A 27,813-nucleotide genomic window follows, 5' to 3' on the forward strand; every position below is an offset into this window, starting at 1 on the left:
CACACAGAATCTATGTATGTATGTGTGTATTTATGTATGTGCATGTATATGTATTTTTTGCTGATAAGTGAAAAGGAAGGAAACCTGTTATAGATCTATTTCAACCTTGTTAGATATCATCAGACAGGCATACCCTTTACTGGGATTTCGACAGGAAAACCAAATATGTGTGTATGTGTGTGTGTAAAAACCATATTTTTGTTGATAATGAAAAGGAAGGGATCTATTTCGAGATTATTTGTTCTTATCAGGCAAATCCCTTACTGGGATTTGAACCTCTCAGTAAGGGTATGGCTGCCTGATGAGAGCAAATACGCTTGAAATAGATCTATAGTAGTTTCCCTTCCTTTTCATTATCAGCAAAAATATGTTACATTTATAGATTATAGTTGTTGGCTATAAAAAGTTTATCTGCCTTGAAATATGGGCCCTAGTGGGGCCGAGAGGCAAAAGGAGAGAGAGAGATATTCAAAGATGGGTCAATATTTATAATTACATAATTAAATACTGTATATATATATATATACTTAAAAATACACACAGACATTATCTATTATCTATCTATCTATTATTATTATTATTATTATTATTATTATTATTATTATTATTATTTATTAGATTTGTATGCCGCCCCTCTCCATAGACTCGGGGTGGCTCACAGCAATAATAAAAACAATGTACAACAAATCTAATATTTAAAAATATCTAAAAAACCCTTATTTAAAAAGCAAGACATACACACAAACATAGCATGCATAAACTATATAGGCCTGGGGGAGATATCACAATTCCCCCATGCCTGACGGCAGAGGTGGGTTTTAAGGAGTTTACAAAAGGCAAGGAGGGTGGGGGCAATCCTAATCTCCAGGGGGAGCTGGTTCCAGAGGGTCGGGACTGCCACAGAGAAGGCTCTTCCCCTGGGTCCCACCAGACGACATTGTTTAGTCGACGGGACCCGGAGAAGGCCAACTCTGTGGGACCTAACTGGTCGCTGGGATTCATGCGGCAGAAGGCGGTCCCGGAGATATTCTGGTCCGATGCCATATAATCTATCATATTATATAAATATAACATTCATACACACACACCTTTCAATGACACACACACACACACCTTTTATAAATATTGACCGATCTTTAACTGCATTGCATGTGTTCAGTTTAGGTATTGTAATTCAAACGTCAATTGTCTTAAAGAGAATCGCAGCCAAAGAGATGTTTGTCAAAGAACTTACTAGTCTCATTGCCCTTTTAGTTCTACTTACCACATCAAACAAGCGAAATGATGGCCCTTTTGAGACTGCCTGTTTGCACAGTTTTCCCTGGTGAGGTTTCTTAGTGTACCGTGAAATACTCATTAGCCAGCATAAATACACTCATTGTTTTATCCCAAAAGGGGAAATACGGTTGAACCTTTCCACCATTTTGTTTTCAATATGTACACTTCAACTCAGCAAGCATTACGCCTCATATCAGTTCCAAGGAAATAGAACAAATAGAACAATCTGTACTTCACATGAACACACCTGCACACACACACACACACACACACACACACACACACACACACACAAACTTACATTGGTTTTATTACAGCACTGACATTTCCTAGGTATTGGAATAATGGGGTGCACATTTATTTCCAGATAGGAAATAGGATTCATTCTTCTCTTTGGTAGATCAAGTTGGGCAGAGGGCTGCTGTCTTTTCCTTGAGCAGGTGCTGGCTCTGCACTGGGAGGTGTGTGTGTCTATGTGTGTATGCAAGGTGTGATAAAAATTCATAGGTCAACCTGGCTTCTGATCTGCTCAGCAAGTTTAAGGTGTAAACCAGTGTTTCCCAACCTTGGCAACTTGAAGAGATCTGGACTTCAACTCCCAGAATTCCCCAGCCAGCGAATGCCAAGGTTGGGAAACACTGGTGTAAACCATTGAAGCCAGAGATTTATCAACCGATTGGAAAATCTAGCAAATTCAAGATGCTGTATATTCTTTTCAAAGTTGAGCTGGACCAAGATACAACTCATCTCATTATTCAGCACTAAAACCCCAAATCAAAGTTTCATTCTTTTGCACTTCAAGCACAAAGTTCGGAAGATGTGGAGATTATTCACATAGCATTATATTATTTTCTTTAATCAAATCATTTTTTGCCATTTCAGCCAACTCCATCAGCTTCTGCAGCCATTTGTCCATAGTGGGAATAGAAGTGTCCTATCACCTTTGTGCGTACAATAATCTTGCTGTTGTCAACCTACAGTATATTGTAGTACCAAAGTTCCATATTTTTTGTCCAAGTCTCTTTCCATTACACCCAAAAGGAAAGTTTCTGGTTTCATTTTTATCTTCGTTTTCAGAATTTTCTGCATTGAAATATGAATCATATTGCAAAATGTTTGTTTTATCACAAGTCTACCATAGATGATAGGATTTACATTTCCAACATTCGGAATACCTGTATACATCTTAGATTAACTTCTCTGATGTCAAGACTTCACGCACCAAGTCGTCCCCCCCAAGCAAGGGGGCGTGGACTACAGGTTGAAATAGACTGAAATAGAGGTTCTCACATTGTGCTACCTCATGTCCTGTTTATTAAACAAACCACAATTGGCCAGGGCTATAAAGCAGGCTCATTCATAAAGTATGGTTGACAACTTAGTATCTGGGTTCATTTGTATTTTAATTCTTTTATAAGATTTATAGACTGCCTTCTTCAGAAGGTTCTAAGTTGAGGGCAACGTCAGCCACAGTATAAAGTAGATAAAGTAAGAAAAGTGACAAAGTTTTTTTTTTTAAGGAAAGTATCAGCTTAGTTCTGAATGGCAAAAAGATGTAAGTGCACCTACCTAACCTAGGAAATTTTCTTCTACTTCTCAGTGTGGCTTATATAGTCCTGGCACTTCTTGGTGGTCTCCCATCCAAATTTTAACCAGCTTCTACTTGAATTTCTTAAGATCGGCCAATATTGACTAGATGCTGCCATCTAGTGGGGCTCATCTGTTTTACCAATTCATTAAGCAGCACAAGAATGCCCTTATTGGAATACAGTATGTGCCACTGAATATTAACAAGTAGGTGTGGCGCAAACCCACATAATCACTTACAAAATGTTTGCAGGATGTGCATGTTGCAAATAGTAAAGGACAGGATGGCCAGCTGATTTATAGAGGGAATTTTGCTGGGATATAACAGGTTAGTTTAGTTTTTTTCAACTAACTTTTGTACAGCAAGTCATTTATTTGATGATGCAAGAGAAAAGTCAAGAGTTATCATTCCTTCAATTTCAATGCGTTTTAAGATATTCTGATTTCTGCTGGGAACAGATGGTACTACATGAAAATTGTAATTAAATATTTTTTTTACAACTTTCCTAAGATTTGTGTGGATTTAAAAGCAAGATTATTTTCCTAATTTTATTTGGATGTTAATTAGACAAACCAATATGCATTTAAGTGTAAGATTTGAATATTGTAAATAATCTTGAGTGATATGAAGTCTTTTTCCCAATAAGTTGCAGAATTACACAACTAGGTAGCTTCTGAATGTGGCAAAACACGTTCACAATGCTTGTTCAATCTTTGTTTTTGAAGGTTTTTCTGGTCCTTTCACCCAATGTAAAAAATCTTTTGTACACAGGAACTGTTAAATAACTGTTTTGGCTTTTTTTGTGTGTGAAGTGCTTCACTTGTGTAAAAGCCCAATTCCATTTCTAGTTTCTTCTAAGGATCAGGAAACTGCTGAGAATTACATTTCTTTTCATGTTACCCAATTACCTTTATCAGGTAAGTCAGAAGTAATGCTGAACTGGTTAATTGGATAGATTGTCTGACCAGTTAAGGCCACTTGTTAGGTTCCCAAGATCCACATTTAATATTATCCTCTGGTGTAGGAAGGACACCACTGCCAATTCTTACCGGTAGACGTGCTTCAACTCAGTGATTCATAAACATGCCACAACGTTTGATCATTATTTTGACCAGAATGACTAGAAGTATGGACACTACAAAAAGGCATCTGATAACACCTTCGAGGTAGATAATATCTGTGGTACATAATTGCTATATGTCTAAACTGTAAAATCCAGAAGTGCCACTGGTAGCTTTTGGAAAGCCTACAGAAGACAGATTGCAATGTCTTTTCATAGCAGCCAAGACACTGAGGTTTGGTGTTTATGTGCTAAGCGATCCATTATCTGTCAGTCTTCATGACCACACTATTTCAAGTTTGCTGGCAGGCCAAACTCAACCACATGAAAGCAGAAATCATAAATATAAGAGCACCTATCATTTTTGTGCAGTTTTCTGAAATGCCGTGTTTGATACTGCAAGATCTCCAATGCCACTATTACCTCAATGTTTGAATTTGTCCGTAAATGCTGTATTTTCTGCAAGAGAATTTGCTAAGTTTCCCGCTGTTTATAAAAATCTGTGCCCAAAGGCACTTTTTCTACTGTAAATGATCAGCACACAGATAAACACAAATTTAACCAGCAAAGTTTTGATGTGGTTAATGAGAAATGCAAAAAATAATTTTGCAATAATTTCACCACTAATGTGAAACTAAACTATTTCAATCTTTCCAACACGATCTTTTATTCTTGTTCCAAGTAACAAAATAATAATTAAAAATTAACCCTTTTAGTGAATTACCATGCTGTCGTTTGCTTCAGCAAGGAGCCAATTATTACAGCAGCTATTCTCAATCTTAGCAATTTTAAAATAAGTGGACTTCAAAGTCTCAGAATTCCCCAGCCAGCCAGGGAATTGTGGGAGTGGAAGTTCATTTATTTTAAAGTCGCAAAGGTTGAGAAATACTGGCCTACAAATTCCAAAACCTAAAATCATATACTGGAAGATCTCCTATTCTGTAACTAGAAAAAAATCCCAGCTTTACTAGAAATTGTGCTGAAGCAGCACTTTTGTAGTCTAGACTGTCTGTGATTTTCAAGGATGCATTCCTAAAATTATGTTCAAGTTTGCACAATTTCAGATTTGTAGCCTGGGGCTTTCTTGAACAACTTCCCCGCATCCCCCCCCCCTCTCACAAGCTATGTCTGAGATAGCTCCATTCCTGTTTCTGATCAGTCCTAGTATGAGGATGGAGAAATAGGAAGACTGGATAAAGAGATATCACAATATTCTTATGTCCTCCTTTTCTTCTGGCTGTTGAATCTACCAGAAAGGGCAGGAAGAAGAAAATGCCACAGAGGTGTCCATTTCCCCAAGGACAATAAAATGCGGCAATTTTGTAGGTGCAACTCAGAGCAAAGATGAACGAAAGTACCATATTTTTGGAGTATAAGATGCACCTTTTCCCTCCCTAAGAGGCTTAAAATTCATGTGCATCTTATACTCTGAATGTAGCTTTTTTCGAAGCTTTTTCCCCCAGCCTTAACCAGGTGCTAACGTTCTTCCCAACTCTTCCCCACGTGCAAACTCTTTCATTGTTACTCTTTGTGAAGAATGTTTTCCAAGCCCTAAGTCTTTGCAGGTTTTTTTTCCCCATTGCTCTAACTTGCAAACTCTTTCATTGTTACTCTGTCTGAATAAGGTTTTTTAAAAGCCTCAACACCAGGGGATAAAATAATGTGCTGAAGCTGACCAGATAAAAGATGCTAGCCAGATGAATATCTCTTAAGCAGATTCTTGTCCCTTTTTTTCTTCCCCCAAAACTAAGGTGCGTCTTATACTCCGGTGTGTCTTATATTCCGAAAAATATGGTAATTATAGTTTAAAAAAGAGGGGCTTAAAGTTTCTTGTAGGCCACAATTACAAACACATTTTGGAAAAAAGACATTAGCCTTGAAATAAATAAACCAGTTACTTAACAGGAACGTTCATATTGTACAGGAGATACTGTTCATAGGATTTTAATTTGGAGCAATAAATAGGCACTTCAATTAAACTCTGTATTTTACTGCAACAGCCTAAATGTACCACTAACAAGTGTTGCTCCGTTGCAACGGCTGGAAAAATGGCAACTGCTCATAACACCAACGCCAACTTGAATTACAGCAAATCCAGTGAGTATTTTGTTTTTCAATTATTCAGAGGAAATTTAATCCTGATTAAGTATCCTTGGGCAGGAATTCATGGGTAGTTGATGACTGAAACTAGCATTTGAAATGCTTCTATTAATTTAATCTGCAGCTATGGCTTAATTATGACTGAATCCTCACCAAATTCTCTCAGGATTAAAACTGTAGTACTGCATCAACACATTTCATTTTCCCCCCTCTCTCTTCAGTTTAGGAGGCATAAACCTGCTTCCTTTACAACCATGCGGCTGTTGGTGTGTTTTTTTTTAACTTAAAGAGTTAGTTAATCACCCTTCTGCTCTTGTAAAATGTCAAACACAGAATTAAAATACAACTGGCAATCAAGCTAAAAACTGAACTACATCCAAGCCTCAAGGCAAGAAAGTGATAATGAGAACTATTGTTCACTGTAAACATTATACACTGTTTTTATGGACCTATTACAGTGTAAGTCCTATTAAACTTCGGCATAATTTTTTTTTGGTCTTAAAGCCACCTTAAACAAGATACATATTATCTGAACTGCCGAACTCTTTCATCCAATTAGTTTAAATTTATCACTATCTATGAACTTTAATGCAAACGAGGCAGATTTGCGGAGTGAGAATGGGGCTAAAATCACGTGGTCTTTATCCAAACAATAGGGAAAAAAATAAAAAGAAAAAAAGGGGAAAAAGAAGAAATTTGCTCATCACTATTTTTGATAAATTCCAATCACTTCTGCATCGGCTGTGATCCAGCGAGGGCAAAAATGCTGTCTTCTATTTATTTAGCTATTCTTGAGCTGAGTTTCTGCTGGAAATAGCTGCTACGTTTCCAAATCTTTATTGCACCGTTGCCAAGAAATCTCCAAAAGGATCTCAGAAGTGATGCCGACTTTTATGTCCAGATGCTACTGTTAGAGGCAATGTCACTGAAGAGAGAGAGGATACTTCCCAGTAAAGACTATGGGAAACAAAGAGCCGGTACAGAAGGACCATGGAAAACAGCTGGCAGAGAATGACACCCATGGTAATAATCTAAGAGGGAACAATAACAAAAACCGAGTGAGACAGAATACGCTTTATACAATGAACATACAATTTGTGTGAACTTTCATTGATGTACAAAGGGGTGCAAGATCTCTTTAGACGCCGCCAATGAAAGAATAGCATATGGCAAGGATAAAATTCTTTTTTCTTTCCACACCTTGCAAAGTTTTACTAGGAGATGGAGGGGAGGAGGGGAGTGGGAGGTACAAATGAAATTGTGTTTTATCTAATTAATTGCAGGGATGGAGATCTGGTATTCCCAAAGGCATGGGAAATCAAAGAGCACACCATCGCAGCAAGGTGTCGTTTACATTGTTTAATTGAGGATGTCATTACACAAATTATGCAAACTGCCAGAGATTCTGTTCTAGTGTATGCAAAATCTGGAGCACTGGGGCCCAGAAAGCTGACATTTCCTTTTACAATCGCATGAAACCAAACTCGGCTCATAGGATGAAAAACCACAACTGCAGATATTACACAAAGTGTCTCTCAATCCATAATATTAGAAAAGTTATCGTTCCAGACACCATAATAAATTGAATAATTTATAGGAGGCTTATTCTAGGTTAAGCCACTATTGTTTTCTAGCAATGATTTCCAAAATACAGGGCTTGGCTTGGGTTCCCACATCAAAACGCGACGACAAAAATTCAACTGCACCGTTTTATGACTTGAAATTGGCCACGGAATTCTGGTTCCACTACTTCATCTCTACAGTACTAAAATACGGCTTCATTTGGATTTAACCCAATGATTTCAGAAAATGTTCTTTACATCTGATTTCCCCAAGGAACTTTGGTTTGCTCAGAAAGCTTTTCTTTGAAACAATCTTCATTCTTTCCTTTTGTACTTCGATTGTCAGGGCCATATTCATGTTCCTGCCCCTGATTTCCCAGAACTACAGGCTGTAGGAAGCGGGGTGGGGTGGGGTGGGGTGAGTTCAATTTCCATTGGACTGAGCCATGCTTTACAAGGAAGGCTGAGGATATACAGTGATACCTCGTCTTACGAACTTAATTGGTTCCGGGACGAGGTTTGTAAGGTGAAGTTTGTAAGATGAAACAATGTTTCCCATAGGAATCAATGGAAAAGCGATTAATGCGTGCAATCCCAAAACTCACCCCTTTTGCCAGCCGGAGCGCCCGTTTTTGCGCTGCTGGGATTCCCCTGAGGCTCCCCTCCATGGAAAACCCCACCTCCAGACTTCTGTATTTTTGTGATGCTGCAGGGGAATCCCAGCAGCGCAAAAACAGGTGCTTCGCTGGCAACGGACGTCCAGAGGTGGGTTTTCCCAGTGAGGGAAGCCTCAGCGAAATTGCAGCATCGCAAAAACACAGAAGATCTCAATACCCCACCTCCAGACTTCTGTGTTTTTGTGATACTGCGATTTCACTGAGGCTCCCCTCACTGGGAAACCCCACCTCCGAACTTCCGTTGCCAGCGAAGCGCCCGTTTTTGGGCCGCTGGGATTCCCCTGCAGCATCGCAAAAACACAGAAGTCCGGAGGTGGGGTTTCCCATGGAGGGGAGCCTCAGGGGAATCCCAGCAGCGCAAAAACAGGCGCTTCGCTGGCAACAGAAGTCCGGAGGTGGGGTATCCTAGTGGTGGCGGTTTGGGTTTGTAAGGTGAAAATAGTTTGGAAGAAGAGGCAAAAAAATCTTGAACCCCGGGTTTGTATCTCAAAAGGTTTCTATGACGAGGGGTTTGTAAGACGAGGTATCACTGTACTTCAAAAATAGGCAGGCCCAGTTTCTATTTGGTGATGCAGCTGAGGAGTTTTAGGGAGTGACACAGAGCCTTTGGCCATCTCTTTTTCCATTCAAAACCTTCCAAATCCCCAAATGCAAAGCAACCCCTTGTTTTCTCCTCCCACTGGAGTGGTAGGGGTAATTTTAGCAAGCCACAAAAGGCATGCCAGGAAGCCATTTTGAGCTTCTTTGCAGCACAATTTGCCCTTCTTTTTACAATCAACTCAAATAATCCCTTTTTCAAGATAACTCTGCATCCGGCTTAACTAAACACAGAATAAATGTAAGGGGAATAGTCAGATTGCAATCCTAACTTGCTTTTAAAGCCAGCTTAGTGAAATGTATGCAGCAAGAACAAGGATTTTTAAGGCAACTATATAATTTAAGGCCTAGCAAAAAAATAGCTAAATTAAAAGGTGTGGGTTTTATCATCAGAAAAGAGCATTATTCATGTCAGCGATTCTCTATTCTGAAAAACATCCCTAATGTGTTGCAATATACTAACCTTTTCTCTCTGATAATCTCTAAACATTAGAGATATAGTCACAAGAGTTGGATGACATAAAAACCACAGAATACATCCCTGAAAGAAAGAAAAGACGTGTGGATATCAGCTATGGATACCTGGCAGCATTTATAGTTTATGGACCCCAGCGAGACACTTCCCTGTTGTCAAAACTTTAAAAAAAGAATTAATTATTCTAAATCATGAAACAGAAAAGCGGTAAGGATACTAATGGAAGTATACCTTTAAAAAAAACTTTCCTGAGCAATTAAAAACTTTTTATTTACACGTATACACACAAAGGAGCCCAATTACAAACATCCTGACTTACTTCAGAATAAATATACGTAATTATATTTCTTTATATTTTCATTAAAAGTATTTGAATTGGGATTTTAAAAAGAATATATCAGGTTTTCATGTAACACACATACCTTTGTGAAAGTAATATAGAATTCTCTTTTTAGAGTACTCCTCTCAATTCGGATAATCTGGCAAAGTCCGCATCCTAACAACACAGCTAGGCAAATTCTTAAGCCAAGGAGAAGTGCACCGGCTAAACTTTGGTGTGAATGGTAACTATGGTGATTGGTATCCTCAAGCTGCTCCCAAATAAGCAGAATGCTCTGCAACAGAACAAGCCATATACCAAGAATTTAAAAAAATGATGATGGAAGAAAACTTTGTTCAGAAAATACAAGCACGATGAATCCACATTATTGGTAATGACCACCTCAGATTGGGGAAAAAGTAAAACTTCAAATTAATTACTAAATAGAAATGTGTGTGTGTGTGTGTGTGTGTAGTATACAGTGTGTGTGTGTGTGTGTGTGTGTGTGTGTGTGTGTGTGTGTGTATGGAAAATCTGTAACAAAATATTCTGGACTAATCCTTTTGGAAGCTATTTTTGGAGAAGGGGATCTGGAGACAATTTTTACCCCTTGGACAAGTCCTTGTAGTTGTGTCAAGATTTTGGAAGTGGTTCCCATTCCTTCTTTTTCATAAGAGCTGAGAAATAGGGATTGGCTCAAGGTAACCGTAAATACCGTTGGCAAAAAGAGACTTGGTGGTGCAGTGGTTAGAGTGCAGTATTGCAAGCTACTTCTGCTGATCACCGGCTGCCAGCAGTTTGGCAGATCGAATCTCAGTAGGATCAGCCTTCCATCCTTCCAGGGTCAGTAAAATGAAGATCCAGATTTATTTATTTATTTATTGATTGATTGATTGGATTTGTATGCCGCCCCTCTCCGGAGACTCGGGGCGGCTAACAGCGACAATAAAACAGTGTACAATAGTAATTTGGTATTAGAAATGATTAAAAATCCATTAATATAAAAACCAAACATACATACATACATACATACATACCATGCATAGAATTGTAAAGGCCTAGGGGGAAAGAGGATCTCAATTCCCCCATGCCTGGCAGCAGAGGTGGGTTTTAAGTTGTTTACGAAAGGCAAGGAGGCTGGGGGCAGTTCTAAGATTGTTGGCGGCAATATGCTTATTCTCTGTAAACTGCTTAGAGAGGGCTGTAAAGCACTGTGAAGTGTTATATAAGTCTAAATGCTATTGCTATGCTATTTTCGTGCCTGAATCAGGACTGGAACTCAGCTTTCCTAGTTTCTATTCTGGTATACTACCCCAAACTCGCTCTCTTTTGGAGGCTATGGCTTTGGCAGCAACTTCCAATTATGCTAAAATTCAGCTACGGAACCTGTCCAGCTTGCCTTTCATGAACTATCTTCCCAAACAATCATTGGACCATTCTATTCAGGAAACATCGTTTCCAATATTACATCTTATTAAAGTTCTAGAATTATTAGTCGCTAATCCCTTCCTTGGTAAAGACAAAACAAAAAATAGAAACCCACCACAGACCTGTGTCACAACAGCAGTTACGGCAATGGCAGTGGATGCTGGACTGGAATCCCACTGGAGAGGTTTGCTCTGAGATTTCTTCAATCTACCAATTGCCCATCCCATGCAAAGACTCAGTAGCAGGTACAACATCTGCACCTGAGAGATTATGTCACACACTAAAGAAAAGACCAAGAAAGGTTACAGAGTTAAATCAGTAATTATGTCATTAGGGATAACCTGGCATATAGACAGCCCTTGTGGAGGACCTTAGTTCTGCTAGTGGAAGCCTCTCTCCTTCATACAAGTCCTTCAGAGCAGCCATTTCTTTGGGTGAACAGCTGAACGTTTATCATTCACACTCATTCTTGCTACAATGAGATCAATTTTGCCCTCATTAGGAATGTTCTTTATTTTCAGTCACTTCTCCAAAAATGTGGCTAGCCATTTTCAACTTTTGCAGCACAACAAGTCGTCTTTTAACAATGTCTTTAAGATTAATGGAGTTGCAAGGGACCTTGTAGGTCTTTTAATCCAATCCCCCCGCCCAGGCAGGAGATCCTACATCATTACTGACAAATGGCAGTCCAGTCTCATAGAAACATAGAAGTCTGACCGCAGAAAAAGACCTCATGATCCATCCAGTCTGCCCTTATACTATTTTCTGTATTTTATCTTAGGATGGATATGTTTATCCCAGGCATGTTTAAATTCAGTTACTGTGGATTTACCAACCACGTCTGCTGGATGTTTGTTCCAAGGATCTACTACTCTTTCAGTAAAATAATATTTTCTCACGTTGCTTTTAATCTTTCCCCAAACTAACTTCAGATTGTGGCCCCTTGTTCTTGTGTTCACTTTCCTATTAAAAACACTTCCCTCCTGAACCTTATTTAACCCTTTAACATTTTTAAATGTTTCGATCATGTCCCCCCTTTTCCTTCTGTCCTCCAGACTATACAGATTGAGTTCATTAAGTCTTTCCTGATAAGTTTTATGTTTAAGACCTTCCACCATTTTTGTAGCCTGTCTTTGGACCCGTTCAATTTTGTCAATATCTTTTTGTAGGTGAGGTCTCCTGAACTGAACACAGTATTCCAAATGTGGTCTCACCAGCGCTCTATATAAGGGGATCACAATCTCCCTCTTTCTGCTTGTTATACCCCTAGCTATGCAGCCAAGCATCCTACTTGCTTTCCCTACCGCCTGACTGCACTGTTCACCCATTTTGAGACTGTCAGAAATCACTACCCCTAAATCCTTCTCTTCTGAAGTTTTTGCTAACACAGAACTGCCAATACAATACTCAGATTGAGGATTCCTTTTCCCCAAGTCTCTTCTTGAAAACTTCCAGTGATGAAGTTCCCACAACTTCTGAAGGCAAGCTGTTCCATTGGTTGATTAGTCTCACTGTCAGAAAATTTCAAGGTTGAATAAGAGGCCGAGGGCTCCCCAAATGATGCAAATAAACAGTAACATGCCTCTCAATTTTCCAGCTATGCTGCCCAAGTATTTGGTTTAATCTTCTATTTACTCTGAGAGCAATCAATTCTGCATGTGCAGGTTTAGGCAGAGAGGTGTGTGATTACATTGTTAAGCACCTTTTGAAATAATCAAATATGTTGCTAGACACAGTGAACAAAGCGTTCCCGTGGGTATCGGCTGGTGGGATCTTACCAACCCCAGGCAGTATGTGGAGGTACAGGACATTAGCGCACTCCAAGCAACACATGTAATAATTAAAAAGATATTAAACAATATTTCATGATATGCCAGAGAAAACAAATAGTCAACTTAGAAAAAAGATGTACTTACATTCTGCAAGGCTCCCCATAAAAGGCATTCCTACTCCATTTTTTGCATAACTAATGTGAACAAAAGAAAATTATTTTCAAAAGCTCATTCTGTTAAAAAGTCCAAAGCTTCACACACAATGTTAGAGTTGTGTACCACTGCAGATTCCATGGTGAAAGGTACTTCTGAGTTGGCTACTTTATGAACCAAAAAAGGCTTTCCCTAAGATGTGAAGTAGAGGCGAAAGGGACTACATCAGAGGTGTCAAACTCAAGGCCTGTGGGGTGGATCTGGCCTGTGGGGTGCTTATATCTGGTCCGCGGGGCTGCCCTGGAAACAGTGAAGGACCAGTCCGTAATGCCTCTACCAGTGAAAACGGGAGGCAGGCAGGCCATGCAGCCCTCCACACGCAGCCTGACTGAGCTCCGTTTTTGGCTGTGATGGCCTCCTGCAACCCTCTGCCAGGAAAAATGGAGCTCGGGAGGGCCTCAAGCACTTGGGTCAATACAAGCACCCCTGACCTGATGTTGAGATGGCCACGCCCACCCTGGCCACGCCCACCCTGAGATCCAACACAACCCTGATGCAGCCCTCAATGAAATAGAGTTTGACACCCCTGGGCTATAATACTGGAAGTTGGCAACAGGTCTTTCTTACTTCCATGCTCAGAAACACATTTTGTCCTTCAAATGCAAAGGGCCCACACAATAATTACAAATAATCTTTCCCCACACACAACACGTTATTTGCAGAATGTGTTAAAGGTAATCCAGGGTAAAAGAAGGAGCCGAGGTGGTGCAGTGGGTAGAGTGCAGGCCATTAAAGCTGACTGCTAGATCGGCAGGTCAGCGGTTCAAATCTCTAGCTTGCTTGCCTCTGTATGCCGGAACCGAAGGAAAGTTTAAGCCTAAGCAGCACAGGCTAGAATTTTTCAAAGGAACCAGTTGAGGTTCAGGCCTTAAGAGCAAAGCTAGCTGGGAAAGCTAGAAATTCTTGTTAGTAAAGGCTGCTGCTGGAAGCCTAAGGCAGCAGAGAAGAGCAACAGCTTATAGGAATACAGCTGAAGTCCCTTCCGGGGCAAATCTGAATTTACCTTGAAAAATGCAGATAGTTCGCAAGAGCTGAAGCTGCTTGCAGGAGCAAAACTGCAGAGAGCACTTTGAGCACCGTGTGCATAGGTCCCCCTTTCTTAATTGTTTGCCACAAGGACTGAGCGTAAATGCAGGCAGCAACAAAATAACCCAGGACAAGTAGGAAGAAGAACTCATGTAAGCCTGTGAACAGAAAAAAAACAAAGCCAAACCAAACAATGTTCATTCATTTTTTTGACAATGAATGCAGTACTGGGCAGCCACTTACCACGCTAACCTGACAGTCCTTGGTGGCTGGTGCGGGCGCTCCCAACACATGCGCATGCCCCATGTGAGATTTGGCTTTGCAGCAAGCCAAATCTCATGAGATTTCAGCTATTTTGTTGGTATTTTTGCTTCCGTGCATGCGCAGAAGCAAAAAAACCAGCACGTTTCGCTGGGAATCTGTTCATTGTGCTGTTCCTGGATGAAATCTATTGGTCCTGCCATTCCTGGGCCATTTCCTCCACATGGGAGGAGGAGCCCATGACTGAATGAATGCCTTGCTTCTTATAAATGCTGTTTCCATGCCTCCTGCATAATGAAAAACCTGACAATTCCCAGAGCAACTTCCAATTAAAACAGACTTGACTACAACTAAGTAATGGAGAAGAAGCAGCTGATTTGAAGTATAGAAGTCTGAAAAGTCTGGGGAAATAACCAGTTTCATTTCATTTCATAAGATGCTGAGAGCATTCCAGAAACAAGTTCCACTACAGAAAAGGCCCTTCGTGATAAGACCTTGAGAGGTTTCATTAGGTCTTGAAAGGTCCACCACAAGAGGAGATACAATGCTAGCAGAGGTGAAGATATGTGATAGGGTACTGGGGAATTCTAGGAGTTGAAGTTCATAGAACTTAAATTGCGTATACTGTAGATTGAGAAATGCTGTGCTAGGGATTGGGGATTACAGAAAATAAGGAAATCCAGTTTCGCTTTTGATTTCAAAAATATAATCTGTTTGGTTATGTAACTTTTTTCTGCTTAATCATCCTTCTTTTGAAGGATCACTATCTTCAAGATTGTTTTTCAGACTAAATACAGCAACCATGGCAGTCTTTGCAAAAGCAGCAGCTAAGAGTGAGGTGTTTTGTCTTACCACTAGATGTCACTGCTGGAATACGTAAATGTGATGGGTGCTCCATAAAGTGGTCCCATGTAAAATGCAATTTTACCTTACAAACACTTTATTTTCTTTATTTATTAAGTTGCTTTGGGAGACAGTCACATGATCCCCCCCCCCCCCAAAAAAAAGACATAAAGGCTTTAAAAAGTTGCAGAGAGGTTTCTTGTTTGCTTGTTTTGCAATCAAGTACAGTGATACCTCATCTTACAAACGCCTCGTCATACAAACTTTTCGAGATACAAACCCGGGGTTTAGGATTTTTTTTGCCTCTTCTTACAAACTATTTTCACCTTACAAACCCACTGCCACCACTGGGAACGGGCGCTTCGCTGGCAACGGAAGTCTGGAGGTGGGATTTCCCAGCAAGGGGAGCCTCAGTGAAATCGCAGCATCGCAAAAACACAGAGGTCCAGAGGTGGGGTTTTGAGGACTTCGGTGTTTTTGCGATGCTGGGATTCCCCTGCTGGGATTCCCCTGCAACATCGCAAAAACACAGAAGTCCGGAGTTTGGGTTTCCCATGGAGGGGATCCCAGCAGCGCAAAAACGGGCGCTTCGGCTTGCAAAAGGGGCGAATTTTGGGCTTGCACGCATTAATCGCTTTTCCATTGATTCCTATGGGAAACATTGTTTCGTCTTACAAACTTTTCACCTTAAGAACCTCGTCCCGGAACCAATTAAGTTTGTAAGACAAGGTATCACTGTATGTTTTTCTTTCTGGAACTGAATCCAAAAGGCTACTGAAGATACAGTAGCTGTTAAACCCCAAGGCTTAAAAGTTTGACCACCCCAGCTTGCACTATTCTCAATTCATTCAACACAGTTAAAAGAAACATACAGGTATGGCATTCTACGATACCTGTATTTAAAACAAATATAAGGATAAAATTGTATTTATTTCCAAAGTGAAAAAGTCACTAGATATTTTGGATTACCTATAATTATCTATACAAGAAAAATGGAAGAGGGAAGGATCTAGCTTTATGACCCCCAAAGTCTGGTTAAAGCAATCAACCCATTTTAACTTAGTATTAAATTAATAATCTTTCATAGATTTGGAGAAATGCTTCTTCTCCAAAAATATACTTCCATTAAATTAGTCACATCTTCATTCTATTTCCCACAAAGCCCACTCCATATCAAGAAAAATACCTTACCTGATTCCCCTGCACTAAAGTGATCTAATGGATTCCGTTCTGCATCTGGATTTAGTAGCACCATTTCAAATTGAACATCCTCAGAGCCAGAGTCTTCATATGTCTCAGCACAGGTAAACTTGTCGACATAAAACACATACCACGTGTCTGGATAAGGGACCTGGGATACCGTTATATTTTGTTCGGTGCAGTTCATATTCACTTAAAAAAATACATTAAAGTTACTATCTAAAATGTTTAGTCATAAGAAATTTCTAGCATTCAAGAAATTGTTTATATTTGGTTATGATTAATGGGCACATTCATATTACTGAAGGTGCATGTGCCAATATACACTGTTCAAAAAAATAAAGGGAACACTTAAACACAATATAACTCCAAGTAAATCATACATTTGTAAAATCAAACTGTCCACTTAGGAAAGCAACACTGATTGACAATCAATTTCACATGCTGTTGTGCACATTCAACTTTGTACAGAACAAAGTATTCAATGAGAGTATTTCATTTATTTAGATCTAGGATGTGTTATTTGAGTGTTCCCTTTATTATTATTTTTTGAGCAGTATATATATGTGCTATATGACAGACACACACCAACAAAATGTATTTTTGTAGAGTATGTTTATAATACAGTATAAATGAAAATATACTATGTTTGAAGAACATACCAACTCGTTACATATAGAGAGCAATAATCATTGCCAGTTAGTCACTTTTAAACCACCTTTAGGCCAAAGAAGAAATTAAATGCACTTATTATGAAACTCAAAATGAATAGTCAATTACAGAAAATTTTATTTAATTAGAAAAAAATACTTCAATGATTCAGGGGCAGGGTAAAGACTTTGCCTGAAGAAAAAATCACCTTGAATCCTTGACTTCTTTGTGTCAGGTTAGAAAAATATAACAGCCTAAAATACAGGAGTTAATATCTGCAAACAATACTGAACAAGCTCTAACTCAGTATAAAGCTGTTTTGTTAAGTAATAAAATATGATTAAATCTCCATTTGACTTATTCTAAACAGATCAAAAGCCAGTTTATACATTTTGAAAATAATTTGGGAAGGAAGTACTGTACATATATAATAGTCAGGATATGGCTACATGACATCTGTCAATGTCAGTATACTGTATACAGTAATTAACTATGGGTACTGGTCATGCACTACTATTCACATTTTATTTTGATTAGTGTATTAGTTAAAAATGATCCCGATTTTGATAACTTTGAAATAAACTATCTGAGATTTACTAATTGTAAAATATTTGTGGTCCACAAAGATTGATATTACTCTTTGTAATCTTATTTCCTAGTTTCATTTTCTTTAATTGAACAAGAAAGGGACCCTTTTCATGCTTTACAAAAGACGTCATTTTCTTGGTAGCATAAAATTAGTTTAAATATTAACACTTGCAATATGTAAAAATAGTCAATTGCATCATTGAATAGTTTTTTAAAAAAATACTTTTAAGTCAACTGTACAGGTAACAGTTTAATGTTTCCAAATGTAAAATAATGCATTTGGGGAAAAGGAATCCTCAATCTGAGTACTGTATTGGCAGTTCTGTGTTAGCAAATACTTCAGAAATACTTCAGAAGAAAAGGATTTAAGGGTAGTGATTTCTGACAGTCTCAAAATGGGTGAACAGTGCAGTCAGGCGGTAGGGAAAGCAAGTAGGATGCTTGGCTGCATAGCTAGAGGTATAACAAGCAGGAAGAGGGAGATTATGATCCCGCTATATAGAGCGCTGGTGAGACCACATTTGGAATACTGTGTTCAGTTCTGGAGACCTCACCTACAAAAAGATATTGACAAAATTGAACAGGTCCAAAGACGGGCTACAAGAATGGTGGAAGGTCTTAAGCATAAAACGTATCAGGAAAGACTTAATGAACTCAATCTGTATAGTCTGGAGGACAGAAGGAAAAGGGGGGACATGATCGAAACATTTAAATATGTTAAAGGATTAAATAAGGTTCAGGATGGAAGTGCTTTTAATAGGAAAGTGAACACAAGAACAAGGGGACACTATCTGAAGTTAGTTGGGGGAAAGATCAAAAGCAACATGAGAAAATATTATTTTACTGAAAGAGTAGTAGATCCTTGGAACAAACTTCCAGCAGACGTGGTAGATAAATCCACAGTAACTGAATTTAAACATGCCTGGGATAAACATATATCCATCCTAAGATAAAATACAGAAAATAGTATAAGGGCAGACTAGATGGACCATGAGGTCTTTTTCTGCCGTCAGACTTCTATGTTTCTATGTAACAGTTTTCTCTTTAATTCACTGAGAAAACTTAGAAAGAGAAACAAATATGATCATTTTTTAAAAATGTGGCAAAATGGAAGATTATCAGTTGCGTGATTAAGAACATTTGTTTGCTTGGGGTGGGAGTGGTTCCCCTCTTAAACCTTCCTGCTCTAAAGCAAATGGCAGAAAGGGGCATTCTCCTGATTTCATAGCAATAGTGAGACAGCCTTCTGCATCCCACCCTCCCTCTGGTAGTCTGGAAGTCCAAGGATAGCCTCTGGCCCATCAAAAATTGCCTATCTCTAATGCAGCTTTTTGCATTCCAAATTTGTTGTGGTTAAAAGTCTAGTGGGGAGAGCTTTGGACTGGCTGCAAAGGCAGGCTGCGATGCTAAGTCTCCAAGTGTTAGACCTGATTGATTGATCCACACTGGCTGACATATGTTATCACGTTTTGTATTGGATCCAAAAGAGAAGAGTAAATATTAACATTTGCTTGGATTGCAAGCATTAGCAGATTAGAAAGCTTTCCCTTCAATGAACTTATCCTAGGTGTCGCGTTTTGTCAACAATTAGAATCTCAACTCTGATTAACTTTTTCAGGATTTCCAAAACAAAAATGGCCAGGCTGGGGATAAGCAGGGTGTAGCAATTCTCTATTATCTAGATCAGTGTTTCCCAAACTTTTAACATATGTGTACCCCTTCTATAATTTTCGTAACGCTTTTTTAAAAAAAGGATGTATTTTAATATCAAAATATATCAATTTTGGTACATACACAAAATAATAATAACTGAAAAATAAAATTATTCATAATAAAATATAAATAAAAGTTATATTATAAATAACATTTATCTGAATCAATGAGAAGGATGAAATTTTTTGTGTGAGACGACAGATCGTCATAATTTGGTTCCCTGGTTGTTAATTTTAATCTTAGATGCAGTTCCACCTCCAATAGTCTGTTCCTTTTTTTCGGCTTAATGTCTACAAAGGCTGAAAAAGCAACTTCATATAGATATGAAGTTGGAAAAGGCAAGGTGTATTTCAGAACTTTTTCTGAACACCTACCCCCACCAAACTCTTCCTGTACCCCGGGGGTACGCGTACTACACTTTGGGAAACCCCGATGTAGATGGAAAAAAAGGACCATATTTAGGATCCAATACAGAGCATTCACTTGTGATACATCATACACATGTAATCTGTGAAACAAAATAGACTAGAATTGAATGATGAAAAGTGAAATGTAGGTATACAGAAATTAATATAGAAGGAAGCAGAACAAGTGTGACTGTAGAAAGATTTCGTAACTAGTCTAGCTAGAAGCCAATGTGCCCTAGCTTGCTATTTCCATCCCTTTTGGTGCAAATATCAAAGTACTTTAACTGCCACTAAAATGCTTTACTAAGGATTAATCTATGATCAGCCAATGAGTATAAGCAGGCTATATAATGGCTCAATACATTAATGACACCTGTGCACAGACTCACTTATCAGCTGAGCTTTTCCCAGTTTTTCTTTACAGCTGTAATCCTGTTGGCTTGCTTGAAGCTTTAGCCATTCCTGAGCTTGAAAGAGATGAAGCTTTGCTTCTTTTCCAACAGCAGTTGCCACGTTGTTGATTCTGACATACAGAAGAGCACAATCACCTTGATATTTAAAAAGAAGTCAAATTCTGTTATAGAAACACGAGCAAGAGAGAAACATTCCGTACAAGGCAGTTTAATTGCATATTTATTATTTGTGTAGCAAGATCATTTTTTGAAAGCTCTGTCTTTGCTGAAAGGTGTCAAAAATCCTGAGAATTGAATTTCTCACTCTGTCAGATGTATCATGTGCTTAGGATAGCTTTTCAAAATCTGGGATAACTTTCGTTTCATTTCGAAGAGCCAAGGGGTGATCGGAACAAGTGTCTTGAAAAAGACTAAACTCAGGCCTATTGCAATTATGTACCATAAACAGAGAAAGGCAGACCTTGAGACAGAACTCTCAAGGCCACCACATGTGCCTCCCCCCATATGGTACTTGCAATAGCCATATTTCCTTAGAAAAAACAAATTGGAGAAAGGGGTAAGAGATTTGTAGGTAATTGTTTACTTTTTAATAAGTTTGATTTACAGAAGAAAATTGAACAGCAAAATTGTACAAAATGCATTTTCTAATAAAGGACAGTTTTCTGAAATAAAGGACTGTACTGTATATAAAAAAGGACATTTAGTCACCGTATCTACATTCCAAGATCTTGCTGCCAACATTTAACTCCCTTTGTCCAGTCATATTTGGGGAAATTTTGGAATATTTTTCAGGGCTTTCATGTTGGCAGTTTTGAATATTGGAAAAGATTTTAATGTTAGAAAGGGGAATGGTTTCCACACCTCCTCATTCTAGTCTAAGAAAATGATGGTTTAAAAAGGGGAGAATTCACCCTTTTCAATTTAACTTCCACCTCACCAGATGACCTTAAGCAGGAAAGTTAGGTGGCTAATTTACAAATCTCTCTCCCAATATTTCCTTTAAGAGTTGGATAAAATTAAGTTGTATTTGAATTTCTAGTTCCACAGACATCCCCATGTTGTTTTCTTGGCAATTGTACAGAGGTCTGTTGTAACTGTCATCTTCTGGATGCTTTCAAATCAGGTTATACCTTCCATGCCTGACCTTGCCAAAGTCAACCAGATACTTAAACTGGATCTAGGGCTATTACAGTTACCTCTGGAACCGCCTTCTAATGCACGAATCCCAGCAGCCGATAAGGTCCCACAGAGTTGGCCTTCTCCGGGTCCCATCGACCAAACAATGTCGTTTGGCGGTCCCCAGGGGAAGAGCCTTCTCTGTGGTGGCCCCGGCCCTCTGAAACCAACTCCCCCCGGAGATTAGAACGGCCCCCACCCTTCTTGTCTTCTGCAAGTTACTCAAGCCCCACCTGTATCGCCAGGCATGGGGGAACTAAGACATCTCCCCCAGGCTTTTATATTTCATGTTTGGTATGTATGTGCTGTATGGTTTTTAATTGGTGTGGTTTTTATATATTTTTATTATTAGATTTGTCCCATTATTACACTGTTTCTTATTACTGTTGTGAGCCTCCCCGAGTCTTTGGAGAGGGGCGGCATACAAATCCAATTAATAATAATAATAATAATAATAATAATAATAATAATAATAATAATAGATTTTGCACTTCAAGATACAAGCCCATACATATTTATGGCATGTCATTAAAAAAGTAGTCTAAAAATAATTAGTACTGGTCTAGAAGTTTTGTTCGTCTGTCTCTCTCTCTCTCTCTTCCTTTTTTTCCCCTTTCCTTTTCTCTCTTTCTAAAATTTATTGGCTGGCCACCTTGCCAAAAGTAACTCTGGGTGCCTTACAGTCATAAAATTATATCTGCATTAAAACAAATTAAAACCAAATATTAAGGGCATGTGGGGAGGGTGGGGTCAGAATGTTGGGAGGTGGAATCTCTTGGCATTGGCATTGGTATTAAAAGCTCAAGGAGACTGAGGATGGTTGCATCACCCTATCCTGTTCTCGCCAAAGATCATCAAGAAGCATGACCACTTTGATGGGGCTCTGTAAGTAATCTCTATAAACCTAAACAACTAGCTTTCCAGCTGCCCTTTTCTGAGATGTCCGACAGGGGGAATAGCCTTCCTGCTTTACATTATCTGTCCCTGAAAAATATTTAGTGAACAAGTGGATTGATCAAATCACAGCAGGGAGGTCTGCAAGTATAGAACCGAAGCAACAATTCTCACTTCCAGGATTTCTCTTTAAGGAAAAATGACCAGAAAATATTGAAAAGGATCCGCCATTAATTTTACTTTATACTTACTTTGCAATCCAAACAATTTGTCACCCCCCCCCCCAAAAAAGGCTACTAATTAGATCTTTTGCTTGCTGTTGCTATTCATGCTTGTCAAACTGGCCACAACCTCTAAATAGAAACGACCCCTGGCTTCATTTGTTGAAAAAGGTATAGTTTTATTAAAAGTCGAGCGTATTGCATAGCCAGAACTGAGAATTGTGTGCCAAAATCCCTAACTTCTACTCCCACCCTCCCGCAACTGACCCTTGCTGCCCACCACGCTGTAACCAATCAAGTCCATGCAAGATACTTTCATAACTGAAAGTGGGATCTGACCAGTGACCGGTCAGATCCCACAGAGTCGGCCTTCTCCAGGTTCCGTCAGCCAGGCAATGTCATCTGGCGGGACCTAGGGGAAGAGCCTTCCCTGTGGCGGCCCCGACCCTCTAGAATGAGCTCCCCTCGGAGATCCGTACTGCCCCCACTCTCCCTGCCTTCCGTACAACTTTAAAGACCTGCCTCTGTGATGGATGATGGATGAATCTGTTGTTAACTTTTAATTATGGGGATTTTAATCTGTAAATTTTATTTAGATTTCTATATGTTGTGAGCTGCCCTGAGTCTCAGGAGAAGGGCGGCATAGAAATCAAATCAAATCAATCAATCAATATTTTTCTTCCAAGTGAATCTCTCTTTCTTCTAGGTGACTTTGGGGCAGCATCTCAAGAGGGTATAGTCTCTATTTCCCTCCTCACGATTCATGGTAGTCTGCAACAACAGAACAGCGAAGCACAGCAAGCTCAAGGTGACAGCTGACAGTTTTACTTTATGCTCGGTGGGCAACAAGCCTTCCTTCCTCTGCAGCTTCACTAGATGTCCCTATCAGGACAGAAGGCTTGGTCCATATTCTGACTTGCTCAGAACTACTTGCTGCTTCCAGACCAGTGGCTTGTTAAGTGCTTGGGAGAGTTTAACTTTCTTATCTTGTCGCTGCAATAGCCCAATGAGCAGCAGTACTAGGCTAGCCCAACACTGTGCAGGAGAATCAAAAATTGCCATGCAAACTGATGGCTGAATGCTCCCCGACTGAGATATTTATGATCAAGTGAACTGCATTATTCCATCAGTTAAGAGGCAAAAATCACTTGTGTGACTTACCTCCAAAATAATCATTTCATGGAATTCACAGGGGGTAAGCAAAGCCTGAGGATTTGGCATCCCTTCTCAAAAAAGAACTCATATAGTGAACTAAATTCATAAAATGCTTAAAATTGAGTGACATACTGGTCACTCATCTGCTAGAAAATACTGAGCAGTATACACATGGAAGACTGGAGCAGAAGCTACAAGGTGCAGAAATATCACATTTCCTGTGACCACAATGACACTTGCAGGTGACTCTATATACTTTATATGCTTTATATCACAATCGTTCACACCCAACCTTAACCCTAGACTAAGAAGGTGGCTGCTGTATTACATGCAAACCTAACACCAACTTACCAATTACTGTGCTTCTCTCTCTGAGCTAAAATGCTTATGAAGATATCACAAAAAATGTATAATTCACCAAAAATAGATTTCCCCCTGGCAAGAACACATTTGCCGGTTCTGCTTAATTCCTAGAGATTCAGTGCTTAGTAACTGAAATAAAATAAAATGGAGCCTACAAATGTCTGAGGTTTTAGAGGCTCTAAAGCAACATAGCAACCAGCTGTACCTTGGGAGGACAAAGCTGATCCCAAAGGAAATCAGCAGAGATCAGGGCAGAACTGAGATAGACTATCATGACATCACAGTGCAGAAGTATAGGAAGTCCTCAACTAACAACCATGATTGAGCCCAGAATTTATGTTGCTAAGTGAGAAATTAGTTGAGTTTCACAACTTTCTTGCCACATTTGTTAAGTGAATCACTGCAATTAATAACCAAGTTACTAATTTAACAAGTGAATCTGGCTTCTCTATTGACTCAGAAGGTCGGAAAAAGATGGCCATATGACCCCAGGATACTACAACTGTCAAATACAAAGCAGTTGTCAAAATCACATGAACATGGGGATGCTGCAATGGTCATAAGTGTGAAAAAACGGTCAAAAGTCACTTTGTTTTCAGTGCTGTTGTAACACTGAAAAGTCACCAAATGAATTGTCGTAAATTGAGGACTACCTGTAAACTCTTTTATGGAAGGCAATAAAGCCCTCTTCCAACAGTCACTAAGGACACCATAGTTCAACTCAGGGGAAACCTTTATTTTGCAATCATGAAGATGCCCAGTAGTCCTTACTGGCCTAGGGCAGTGATGGTGAACCTATGGCAAGTGTGCAACAGGTGGCACATGGAGCAATATCTGCTGGCACACGAGTCATTGCCGTAGCTCAGCTCCAGAATGCATATGCGCGCCAGCCAGTTGATTTTCAGCTTGTGAGGGAGGGCGTTTTCAGCTTCCAGTGGGCCTCCAGGGCGTGGGAGAGGGCATTTTCGCCCTCCCCAAATTCCAGGGAAGCCTCTGGGGAGGGTGAAAAGTGGCCCTACTGGGCCCACCGGAAATCAAGGAATAGGCTATTTATGGTGTCCAGAGGGCCTCTGGGAGCGGGGGAGGCAGTTTTGGCCCTCCCCAGGCATTCAATTATGGGTGTGGGCACTCAAAACACAAGCTCACGCACACATGCGCTTTTGGCACCCGAGGAAAAAAAGGTTTGCCATCACTGGCCTAGGGGAACAATAAAGGAAAATATTTGTAGCTCAGAGATAAAATGACGGGCCCCTAGCGCTTTCTGGGCTTGCTTGTTTTCTTTCAGGCATTTTATTACCCTAACTAGGTAACATCATCAGGGCTAAGGGAGCGCAGTTTGCTGCCAGTTTATATTCTTGTGTTTTGCCAGTTTGTGTGGGTGAAGGCAATGTTAGAGAGTTTTTGGTTGGGCTGTTTACTGATGGTTTCTTGACTGGGGCATTGCTTACAGGTAGTCCTTGAATTACAACAGTTTGTTTAGGGACCGTTCAGCATTACACTGGCACAATTTTTTTCGTGACCTCTTTTCACACCGACAGCAGTTGCAGCGTCGTCACAAATGATCCAAATTCGGATGTTTGACAACCAACTCACATTTATGACGGTTGCAATGTCCCAGCGGTCATGGTGAATCCCCCTTTTGTGACTTCCTCCTCCCAAGCAAAGTCAATGGGGAAAGCAGGGTCTACATAACAACCAGGTTACTCGATTTCCAATTTGGCACCGTACACTCAGACAGTTAGAACAATTAATCAGTGGAACAGCTTGCCTCCAGAAGTTGTGAATGCTCCAACAATGGAAGTTTTTAAAGAAAATGTTGGATAACCATTTATCTGAAGTAGTGTAGGGTCTCCTGCCTAAGCAGTGGATTGGACTAGAAGACCTCCAAGGTCCCTTCCAATCTGTTGTTGTTGTTATTATTATTATTATTATTATTAAAATATAAAATTATAACTACTTACTTTTGATTCCTGCATCATCTCTGAGTTCATGTAGGAGGAACAGATAAGATTTCATTTTCCAAAGATATTGACATGGGACCTTCTACATGCCCCTACTCTTCCTGCCTTCCGTAAACTCCTCAAAACCCACCTTTGCCGTCAGGCATGGGGAAACTAAACATCTCCCCCTGGGCACGTTGAAGTTATATATGGTATGCCTGTATGTGTGTATGTTAGTATAGGGGATTTTCTTAGACTTATAATATTTTAATTAATTGGATTGTATTGGATTGTTTTTCACTTGTTGTGAGCCGCCCCGAGTCTTCGGAGAGGGGCGGCATACAAATCCAAATAATAAATAAATAAATAAATAAATTTTACTACTCATATCATCCAGTAAATCTTACATTATACTGGTAGCATACTGTGATGTAGCTAGGAGATCATTATGTGCTGTGCCAAATTAAAGCAGTATAATAAAACCTACGTGAATGTTCCAACACTGGAAGTTTTAAAGAAAATGCTGGGTAACCATTTATCTGAAGTAGTGTAGGGTCTCCCACCTAAGCAGGGGGTTGGACTGTCTGTCTGTCTGTCTATGCTGCCAAGGGACTCAGGGCGGGCTCACAACAAAAATGAACATGTATCAGTATAAAAACAATATAAAACACATTTCAATTTAAAATAATTGCAGCCATCCATACATTCATGGGCTGACCTCGCCAGTCATCCCCCCCCACCTAGGACAATGGCCCCAATTGTCAGAAAAGCCAGGTCTTTCGGGCTTTCCGGAAGGCCAATAAGGTGGGGGTTAGTGCGGACTAGACTAGGGTAGACTAGAAGACTTCCAAGGTCCCTTCCAACTCTACTGTTGTTGTTATTGTTGGGCTCCATTGCAGTCTAAGTTGAGGACTAACCCGTACTAGAGGGTGGGTCTGAGATGTGACAGGGACAAAAAGATCCAAAATATTTGGCAACATCTTTCCCTCTAATCTTCTCTCTTCTTTAAACTTCTTACTTTATTTTCTTTACCCTTAACACTTCCGTTATTCTCTTTTCTTTACCATTTATATTATTGTTATACTGTGTATTTTATTACTCTTTTTAACTTATACTGCTCAAAAAAAAATAAAGGGAACAATCAAAGAACACATCCTAGATCTGAACGAATGAAATATTCTCATCAGATACTTTGTTCTCTACCAAGTTGAATGTGCACAACAGCATGTGAAATTGTCAGTGTTGCTTCCAAAGTGGACAGTTTGATTTCACTGGTTTGATTATATCGTGTTGCTTAAGTGTTCTCTTTATTTTTTTTGAGCAGTGTATATATATTCAATAAAGATTTTTTTTAAAAAAATTGGTAGCTGCTGTCGTCTTCGGGAGAGAAAGAGGCGGCGCCCACAGATGCAGAAAAAACGGCTCTTTTCCCCGAGGATGTACAGTGTGTGTGTAGTGTTATTTCCACGAAGAACATGTGGGGGGGGGCAGGTACCCCATGCCGCCTTTGCCCCACGAAGCGGTGCCTCGAACCAGCCTGTCACGGCTCACCCCCCCGCAACCCACACCGCTTCTTACCTCGGAACTGGAACCGAGCCACCACCTGGCCAGCTCGGGCCGCGGCGCTGGAGAAGCCGCCATGGACGGTCTTGGCTTGCGCCCCGCGCATCCAGGCGCCACCGCCGCTCCAGAGCGCGACCCAGACGAAGCACAGCAGCCGCTCCATGGCTCCTCCGACGGCCACCCCGCCGTCACCTCTCCCCCATCCCGACCACGTCTGCAACTCGCCCTCAAAGGCGAACGGAAACTGGGCGGAACCAGGAAAGGAGCGGCAGCCAATGAAAAGAGAGGCTTGACCGGGAGGAGGCCAATCAGAGGGCCTTTCCGAGGAGG

General features: G+C 40.0%; 1 protein-coding gene across 2 annotated transcripts; it reads right to left on the reverse strand.

The window, feature by feature from the left end:
* Positions 1-5,854: 5,854 nt before the first annotated feature.
* GPR180 (G protein-coupled receptor 180) lies at positions 5,855-27,754 on the reverse strand. 2 transcript variants are annotated; one of them, XM_070751296.1, is made up of 9 exons: positions 27,499-27,754; positions 20,148-20,306; positions 16,391-16,591; positions 14,073-14,253; positions 13,001-13,050; positions 11,207-11,364; positions 9,760-9,951; positions 9,326-9,403; positions 5,855-7,057 (listed from the first exon to the last, which is right to left on the reverse strand). In XM_070751296.1, exons 1-9 carry the CDS (start codon positions 27,644-27,646, stop codon positions 6,899-6,901), a joined length of 1,326 nt encoding a protein of 441 aa, XP_070607397.1. In that variant the 5' UTR covers positions 27,647-27,754; the 3' UTR covers positions 5,855-6,898. The 2 variants fall into 2 exon arrangements, with proteins under 2 accessions (XP_070607397.1, XP_070607398.1); XM_070751297.1 differs by lacking the exon at positions 9,326-9,403 and having other exon boundaries at positions 27,499-27,751.
* Between the last annotated feature and the right edge of the window lie 59 nt (positions 27,755-27,813).

This window comes from Erythrolamprus reginae, chromosome 4 (genome assembly GCF_031021105.1).
Source record: "Erythrolamprus reginae isolate rEryReg1 chromosome 4, rEryReg1.hap1, whole genome shotgun sequence".
Taxonomy (NCBI): Eukaryota; Metazoa; Chordata; class Lepidosauria; order Squamata; family Dipsadidae; genus Erythrolamprus; species Erythrolamprus reginae.

What these genes read in the sequence shown, in the direction of transcription:
- GPR180 (XM_070751296.1), bottom strand. Translation starts at nt 27,646, where the DNA reads ATGGAGCGGCTGCTGTGCTTCGTCTGGGTCGCGCTCTGGAGCGGCGGT. An exon ending in CTTTAGTGCAGGGGAATCAG is followed by an intron (nt 14,254 to 16,390) that starts GTAAGGTATTTT and finishes TTCTGTTCACAG; the next exon opens with GCTTACATGAGTTCTTCTTC. An exon ending in TATGGGGAGCCTTGCAGAAT is followed by an intron (nt 11,365 to 13,000) that starts GTAAGTACATCT and finishes TCTTTTCTTTAG; the next exon opens with TGTGTGACATAATCTCTCAG.